Here is a 10,049-nt window from a genome sequence, read left to right as displayed (position 1 = left end):
TAATCGACATAATAAACTGATCGCTACGCGATGCTCTATTATATTAAATCTGAATTTGCAGTTGATTGTCATGTACCCAGTTTTGGTTAAGCTGACGATGATATCTACTAGATGTTCTGTTCTGCTGCTCCCTCTGTTTTGGTCAATTGTGCCTGTGCTCGTGCGATAGATGATTCAAGCAAAGCATTGTCGTCAGAAAAGTCCAGATCATTAAATACTATAGGCTGGATATCGACTTGATTGACGCAGCTTTGTTACTAAACCAGATTCAGTAACCTCTGTTGCATTCTTTATCAGGTAGTCTACGAATACAATGAACAACGAACAATGAACAGAAATGGGGCCAGAACACCTGCAGAACACCTCCTGAATAAATGAATACATGGAAGTTTTCTGAGATGTTGCCATCGAACATATCAGCACTTGCGGAGCGCTACACATAGAGCATTGAAAATATGTGACTTATGTTGATACATACATATACAAAGATCACGGCGCAGAAAAAACAAAACACACATGAAAATACAAAATACAATAGGAAAGACAGTTGACTACAGCAAAATATTACATTTGTGGAAACAGGTATATCTTTAGGTCCTTTTTGAAAGACTACTAAAATGAAGCAAACATTCAATTAAGTATTCGTGTTTATGTAATGGTATTATTTATAAATGAGATGTAAATGCACAATGTTCTTATTACTGTCACTAATAAAACGTACACATGTTACAAAATGACACGGAATATAAACGATAAATCTATTAATTTGCAGACATAATTTCAATTCATCAGGAGGATCTGCATAGATGATGAAATAAGTCCATCACACAAATGGTTGTTAATACTTTTGAATGTTTCAACAAGGGAAACCAGTTCATGCTGAAAATACGTTTTGAGATCCACTTACGTCAATATTTTGTATGACCACAACCTTCGGTATTCAATTCAAATAAAAATACAAAATATCAACAAAGACACTGTTGCCAATATGGCTTATTCAATCATTTTTATTCTCGGAACACATGACTAATAATTTCAGCGTGGGCGATTAAGAGAAAGTGTCTGAACCGCAAATGGATCTTTATGAGCCATGTAATAAAGTGTTTAACTTCTGGGCAAGTTTGCAAGTTTGCGGTAAATTAGGAAGCTAAATCACTACCGCTCATTTCTTCAAATGTGATGCGATCAAGCAAAATCAGTCGCAACTCGGAAATATTGATTTTGCGATATAGCCAAAGAACGGTAATATTTCCTTTTGTTTTCTGTTGTTTTGGAAACTCTTTAATTTCTCATATCTTTAGAACTGGTTGTTCAATTTCAATGGGGTTTTCTGCAAAATGCAGCCTTGTAAAGGCTTTTGTTATTGTCCTATAAGAAACTAAAAATTTAATATGTCGGAGTTCCGACTGATTTTGCTTGATCGCATCACAAATATGTATAATTCCCGTACGATAATTAAAGACAGAGATAAAAAGAATTTATCGCATCTGATGTCACTGTCAATTACGATCCTTGGTTTACACAGGTTAATCAGCGGGTAAACGGAAGACCGATCTATCTGGTGCTGATCGGAGAAAAGGAATAGCGGCAAATGGCGAAAGATTACGTACTTTTACAAGGCAAAAAGCAGCTTTTCTAGGCATTGTGGACATGGTGCCTTCGGTTAAGAAAGTTTCCTACTATAAAGACCTAACTTTTGAGATGGTTTGCATGTCGAAAGGTGCAGAAATAACAATAAGGCGCCCGGTTATAAATCCGCGTTCAGCAAGTCATCATCACGACACTTGTAAACAAACCGTGCTCGAGTTTGATTGACATATGAAGTCAGACGCAATAAATGCTCTTTATCTTTGTCTTTCGTTATAGCTGTCCCTTTTTGTTATCTCGTAATCACTGGTAATAAACATATTCGAATGCTATTTTTACGACGTAGCACCTTGTAGCAGCATCGTATGTTCCCGTATACACTATCCTTGTGTATTTGAAAAAGGTAAAAAGGTGTAGATATGATATCATGGGGTTGTATGTGAAGAAATTAGGACAAATACAATCAATAATTTATAGATGAGCTGTATTCGAGACACGTTGCAAAACTGCTAACATCAAATATTTGTCATCATTCAGAAATAAAAATGATTTCCTTTTGCACCAAGAAAGAAAATAATCAACTGATAATAGCAGCTTTAAAAGTTCTGTAAATAATATCATGGAATGGGTTATATGTGAAGAAATACCACAAATGAAAAACGCGCTGACGATAGTATACGGATAATATAATATATAAGATAAAATAAAGTATTGTCATTATTCAGAAATAAAATAAAATTGTATTGCAACAAGAAGGAAAATAATCAAGTGATTATTGGATAAATATGAGTTTTAAATACCAAACAACGGAAGGTGGAATGTTATTAAACATTCAATATATACGCGGAATGACCAGCATTACCGCTGAACAGTATAAAAATACGTTATCGGTATGTAGCAAACTATCTTGGTGATAACAGATATTACTAGGACTCTGGAATGCACTGCTATTGGCTCATTATATATCCTTTTCAAGTTGAATTGTAGTACTATCTTCTCTGTAGAAAAACGATAATATCATCCAGACTTAATACCTACCACCTCCTTCACTTTATACACACATTCCATTTTCGATACAGCAATATCTACGTTGTGATATTTGGGAAAGTGTACGACCTTTTGAAAACAGATATAGAATAATGTCACATTATTGTGCATGAACAATTTCTAGATCTCCAAGCACGTAGTGGTATTCTGCGGGCACCTGTCTGGCTTTCTTTAGCTTGTGAACTCATTTGATCCACTATCCTTACAACATCGTTAAATAAAGAAGCCACATTGCAATTATATTTAGCTGAACATTCCACATACCCGCATTTCCACGTCTTTTTCACAATTTGCGATATATGTTTCCGTGGTAGATGGGAAATATAATGCAGATCGTGCTTGTTTCCGGCAATTATCATCGGTATATCACATCCATCAGAATCGTAACAATCTAGAATCTGTTCACGAAGATCCTTTATATATTGAAGCTCTCGGAAGATGTAATATCATATACAAATATTAGGGCTGAGGCACTTCCGATCGCCTGTGCATATGCTTGTAGATCGTCCCAACTACAATGTATACCATACTTTTTAATTTGTCTCTGCTCGTGCGGTGAAAATGGTATAACAGGCATGTCAACGATATTCATTTCGTAAATTTTATTCGCAGATATCATTGCTGAAGTATACACACAAGCAGCTTTAGTAGGTTTATGCTTTTTGGTAAACTGACATCGTATGTATTGCTCTATAAGGGCTGTTTTACCAACAGAAGGCGCGCCAAGTACAACTATGTCGATCTGTTCCGTATCTTGGCATGTTGGTATAGGGTTGCAGGCTTCGGGCAGAGTTACAGGATTCATGTTTATGCAGTGAAACTCCCAGTTCACCCTCTACATTGATGTACTATTTCTGAAACGATGGCATTTGTGGTATTATTGTTCCCATCCTCAAAGAACGTCCAATCGTCCATGTCGATAACGTTCTCCACAATTCATGGATATCACGAGTGAAATAACTTCGGCAATCCACCACAGAGAAGGATATTGCAGCATACATCCAAATCACAATACACAGGAAGACATAAGAATGTAGCCTATGTTCAACAACTCAACAAAGTCACAATATCTTGTGCAGCATTTGATTAATTCCGATGTTAAGAGGCGGTATTGGAAAGGCAATGCAGTTTCGTGTGCACCTACCTCGCGTGTTGATGGAAAGCTGAGAAGTAGAAGGTGTTTGATCATAGCCACCGTTCATAAGCCAGGCGGACAATAGTTTCACGTTCAGAAGCGCGCCACACTAAACATTTGTGTAGTGACTGGCGTATGTATGTGTGCATGAAGATATATTCCCCTGCTTGTAACAAATGAAAAAAAGAACCCACGTGACTTCATCATACAAGAGTATGCAATCTGATTTGCTACAATAAGGTCTGTATATGCTATCCGCTAAAACGTATGTGCCAATGTATATCCCATCAGTGCCCATATAGGTTAAACTAACGTGATGAAATAGCACTGTGCACTTAAGATCCGTCCACAAGATGAACAAGGGTAACTGTGGGTCATTTCTTTGCACAATGTTCAACGAGCCTCGCCGAATTTCATCTAAAAAGTAACCGTCTCCAGTGATGGATCCGTTTTATAAGGACATGGAACACCTGGTGGTTAACCAGTCCCGATTCAGTCAACATTCTGTGCGATATAAATTGCTTAATACTACTTTAAGACTACTTTGGTAACACTAACCAGACATGTGGGCCTGGTGGTTTAGATAAATGCGATTAGGTAAACGCCATCACCGCCTCTGATATTGGAATGTACATATATTTTCCAGTTGCCGGATCTGCTTGAACCATAACTGGCGCTATATAAGACTATGTAATTATTCGTTATTTAATTACAACACTCATTACTATAATAATTACGTGTATTAAATTACAAATCAATAACCAAATATATGATACACACGTACGCATGCACACAACTCTCACAAAAGAGCAAAACCTATCATAAAGAAATTTATTCCTGCAATGCTCATCTACGTTCAGGGCCCGAGGCGTAAAGCCATTTCCCTACTCGACCGCTCACCCAAGAGATTGAAAAAAAAATGTGTTGAAAAGGATTTCTAGATCAATACTCGAGAGATATTTTCTTAATATCACTTTAAACTATAGACAGAGATTTTTCGCAAGGATTGACCAGCTAACATAATTTGACATATTAGAAAAGTTTCTGGCAGGTTTCGTTAGTATTATCTACGACGGGTTTATTTAAAGTTCAAAAAACATTTATTATATGCGGTTATACTCATCATAGAAATAGTCTGCATTAAATGGCAGAGTAAACACATTACAAACGGCTTAGAAAATGGTCAAATCTATCTCAGCCATTTCTAACCTTGGTCCAATCTCTAAACTGCCATTATGTTTCTAAAAGATGTCGCCTTTCTTATTTTGACTTTACTTCTATCATTGATATTGTGTATGGTAGTAATTGCTTCAAAATTCGGCGGACAACAAACAGGTGCAGTAATTCGGTTTAGTTTTTGTTTATGTGATATGTTACTTCATTTAGCTGAATAACAGTGAAACAATAATAAAACTGTACAAAGTAAGAATGGTGAAAACATGTTTTTTTTGTAAAACATGGGCTATTACACGATTGTGTTATCAAAAAATATTTTCTTTCTTCAAGTTTATACACATTTGCACTAGTACTATTTCATTATTCTATATTCCTTTAAAATTGAAAAAACAAAACTTAAACATATCTAGTAGAAAAGTGCAAAAGTTTGTAGAACTAGACTGTGAAAAAGCACATAAAAAAACGCACACACATTAAAAAAACCACGGTCTGTCACAGTTTATATTAATTTACAGTCTCCCTATTTGTGTCAGGGTAATTGAGTGCATGATTGAAACAGAATGCCAACATGTTTATTTGTCCATGCACTGAAGGAGATAACGGCATGATCAGAAACTAATTACAAGGAATTAATTAAATCCAGGCAGATTCAAGAGAATAAAGCACAGTGCTATGTAATAATATGTCTAGGGACGTACATGTACTCTCTTTCTAGGTCAGTTTATCTTCACAATGTGGTGTAAAGAAGGTCGATACCTTGTTTTTTCGTCAATATCTGCTCGAAAAAGTGATTAATATGTGATGCAATCAAGCAAAAATCAGTCGGAACTCGGAAATATTGATTTTGAGATATAGCCAAACAAAGGAAATATTTCCTTTTGTTTCCATATGCAGCTTTGTAAATGTTTTTACTATCCTATAAGAAACTGAAAATTTAATATTTCCGAGTTCCGACTGATTTTGTTTTATCGCATCACATATGTGTAGCTTTAATAAATCAGCTTTCTAACTATTAATATTAAATAATGATAATGACGAAGAGGATACATATTATTATTGCGATGTGAAATATGTATTTTAGCGATTAAAGAGTATCTAAGAGGTACGACAAGTAATTAGTTTATGCACAACATCAGCAATAATGACTCTAATTAACACGAAATATTTTGCAGTTTCACTAACAAATAATACACTTTCTTCCACGATGCTGAACAATATTGAACATAGTAATGTGTTATTCGGTCCTGATTTGGTAAATGATCTAATTTCAAATTTTGACATTTTGAGATAAATCTTGGGTAATGCGAGTGCGATCTATCCGTTGGTGACATCGCCATGTTAGCTCCGTACTTTGTGTTGAAGATAGCAGAACACAATGTGACACTTTTTGTCACTTTCCTAGCATTTCATGTGGCAACATGAGCTATCTCAAAGCTAGATCATTATCTCATTAGCCAAGAGGCAGAGGGCGCCAGACAACCCTAACGCATTAATAATAACCCGGCAAAACAATCTATATCAACATCTACTTCCTAAAAATGATTGTTATTTCAAATTACTCAAACAAATACGCCAAATTGTTGCAAATAGTAAGATCTGAATGTTGCTATTAATTTATTTTAGATAAACAAACGTCAAGTATTCAAACTTTAAAGCTCTTTTCTCGAAACAGCGATTCTCAATTTAGATCATTTTACCAAATCAGGACCGTATTCCACAAACAATAATCCGTCTAATTTTTACAAGATGTCTAATATAAAATCACACTCTTTTTAGTTGGGACTTTCTTTGCACGTCGACTGAGTAATATATACATCAGGGTTTCGAGGTGTAGACGAGATTACATTATCCTGATTTGTACAGGATATTCATAAGATGAAACGCTCGGAGCTGTTTGCAAATCAAACCAAATATCTAACGGTAAAGGTTAAATTGCTTTTTGGTAACTTTCTTTTGATTCATTCACAGTGTCGTGCCTTACTACAACAGACTATAACTATAAACAGAAAACTCAAATCCATGCATGTCTGTATTTAGATTCAAAGGCAGTGGGAAAGAAAAAAAGGAAATAATGTAAGAGAAAAGACTGGCTGACATACAGATGGAAGGACAGAAAGCATACAATAAAAAAATAAGAATGCTGAAGAAAGAACACATTATGAAAAAGAAGAACGAATACACGAAATACAAAGAAGAAATACATTGAATGAGAGAAGAACAAGACAAGTACCTGGATGCTCTACAACATTGGGTTGTCATGTTAGGATAATCTTTCTTTTCAATGTTTGGATAATACAGGTTCGCTATGTATTTTCATCATGTTTTTTGTCTTATTCATGTATATATTTTGATCATAATGTATTATACTCAACACAGTTCATCTTTGTGATTGGGAATATTTTTAAATCACTGTCTTCACTTGTTGACATTTTTGTCTGATATCATGATGCAAACATGTTGTTCTATTGTGTCTATTTTTTGGTGATAGAACGTGTGATTTTTCTTTTCTTCAAAATTATATTGCGCTCCTAATTTCAAAGTAACTACATCTCGCAGAGTACCGCAATGGTCGGCACTCCAAAAGTCCATTGACTTACATATCAGCATAATGTATAATACATACAAAGTGTCAATATCACGTGATCGTAGCTGATTTTAAAGAACGGTAGCAACTCACCGAATGAAATTGATATTTTTTGCTGATAATGGTCTCAAAGAAATTGACAAATAAAGAACACGCACACACAAAAAAGATTGTCCGAAATAAAGGTAGACTCGTATGAGGTATTTTAAAACAATAAAGAGTTTACATAGATGCTAGGCATATTTACCAAGACATGGCAATAATATCGGTGTAAAATTTAAAATTAAAGAACATACAAGAGAGAAGGGCAGAAAGGACATGAAGAAAGATATACTCATTTGCGGTATTTTAAACAATAAGGAGTTTACATAGATTCTAGGGCATATTTAGCAAGACATGGCAATAATATCGTCGTATACAATGACGTTTATTCTTTTTTTTCTCCGCCAATCTCGTTACATCCTCAAAGTTCTCTTGCCCCTTTTGAAGTGTTTTTCATAACTTACTTAGAAAATAGAACAAGCAAAGTCAACGAGAAGTACATTTAGTGCGTGTAATCTGAGATGACGAAAAGGATCATCAAAATACAGAGTGGATAATGAAAGGGTTTTACTTTTAACCTACTGGTAAGTACAGTAATGTTAAAGCGGCATGAATACTTTACAACATATGAGTCTCGCTAATATGTTTATTATGAAAATATTTTACTGAAAACACGAATGTTAAAAAAAACCTGATTATTGCAAACGTATACGTTTACGTATACCTTTAGAATTGAACAAATTGTTACCAAAAAAAAATCTGCTAAAATATGACGTTCGTGGTGTTCACTGGAACATAAAAACAAACAAACAACCCCCCACATACACACCCCCGCCCACCCCAACACACAATCAATTTCAAACAATATAGCTTTCTACCATTTTGCAGTATTTAAATGAAATAAGCATTTTCTATAATCTTTTGAGCTGGACAGCTCATAATTAGGTTTATGGTATTATAATTTTAAAAGCATTCTGTTTTTAGAATACACCTTAGATAAACACAGTATCTTTATTTTTATATGAATTTTAATTCCGAATTATTTATATAAATAAATAAAATCTTAAAACCTTTTTTCATGTGCGTATGCCCGATGTCCTTCATTTGTAAAGCAATTGGTACATTACATTGTGAATTAAGAGATATGCATTCTAAAATAAACACTTCTATATATTATTGTGCTACTATTTTCTGTAAAATACATTCAAAAGTTCACAGATATTTCGGGCTTAGCAATATATTCATTCATTTTAGATTTAACGCCATCGGTTGTTTTGCGGTTTATCTAAAGGTTTTTTAATTAAAAAAAAAATTCTTTAAGGTTACGCAATGCTTTGTAAATAAAAATTAAATACAAAAAACTACCATTTTGGGGCTTAATAACAAGCCCGGCATGCATATAGAAAAGTCCTACAGGGCACAAAAGCAAAGTGAATGGAATAGATGACGGGCTGACTCGAGCTGTATGAAAACACGTCACACATTTCATACTTAGAGACAGCCCGTCACTTCATACTTCATTATTATTTGTGACGTGTCAGTGCACCCCTCTCCTCTCGGCTAAGATGCTTTCTACCTTTGTCATCCCAAGATACACTCATGGGCTGGAGACTACCATCATCAAACAAACTGACTTGGACAAGCTAGACAAATACCACAAGGGTGTGCTTAAGAAAATCCAGCACTTGCCGGATCGTACTGCGGATGAGGCTGTGTATCTATTACTTGGACAGCTCCATATTGAGGGTGTTATTAGCAAACGTCGCTTAACCATGTTTGGAGCCGTTGCTAGGGGCTGCAGTATTGAGAAAGAAATTGCCCAAAGACAGCTTACAGTGAAAGACCACAAATCCAGTAGCTGGTTTGTCAAAGCAAATGCGGAACTGCAGAGGTACAGTCTGCCAGATGGACACCCCATCCTTGCCGACCCACCATCGAAAACTAAGTGGAAAGAAAGTGTTGACAGTGCAGTCAACTCTTTCTGGTTCAACAGGCTTCGTGACGGTGCTGCAAGAAAATCTACCCTTAAGTATGTTAACTGGGACCTCCATCCTACTATGGCCCCACATCATGTCTGGTCAACCACTAGCCCAGATGTCATGGACACCCAGAGAGCAGCTGTCAAGGCACGTCTGCTAACCGGAACATACACCCTCCAAGAAACGAAGGCAAAATACTACCCTGGCACAGAGGCCACATGTCAGATGTACAAGACTGAGCCCGAATCTATGGGTCATTTCCTGCTCTCATGTAAATGTCTGGAGCAAACAAGAGACTTTCACATGCAACACCTGCGTCAAGCAGTAATTGATGAATACTCCAGCTTAACATGGCATGACATCACAAGAGAGGAAGGCACCTTGACGCAACTCATTCTTGACTGCACCTGTGATGGAGTTCTGCCCTACCCCCAGATAATAAGAGTCTTGAAGCCATAGAAAGTGAAACAAGGAGGCTTTGTTTCGCTCTCCACCGGAA

At 35.8% G+C, this 10,049-nt stretch overlaps 1 protein-coding gene across 1 annotated transcript; it reads right to left on the bottom strand.

Moving 5' to 3' along the window:
• Positions 1-664: 664 nt before the first annotated feature.
• Positions 665-3,914, bottom strand: LOC140164372 (ras-like protein family member 10B). Its single transcript, XM_072187648.1, is given in 2 exon segments — positions 665-3,058; positions 3,061-3,914. Coding segments are annotated over 2 exon segments (708 nt in total). The 5' UTR covers positions 3,440-3,914; the 3' UTR covers positions 665-2,729.
• Positions 3,915-10,049: the final 6,135 nt, after the last annotated feature.

The sequence above is a fragment of the Amphiura filiformis genome, chromosome 11 (genome assembly GCF_039555335.1).
Source record: "Amphiura filiformis chromosome 11, Afil_fr2py, whole genome shotgun sequence".
Lineage (NCBI taxonomy): Eukaryota > Metazoa > Echinodermata > Ophiuroidea > Amphilepidida > Amphiuridae > Amphiura > Amphiura filiformis.
This window is presented reverse-complemented; position numbering and strand designations above follow the sequence as displayed.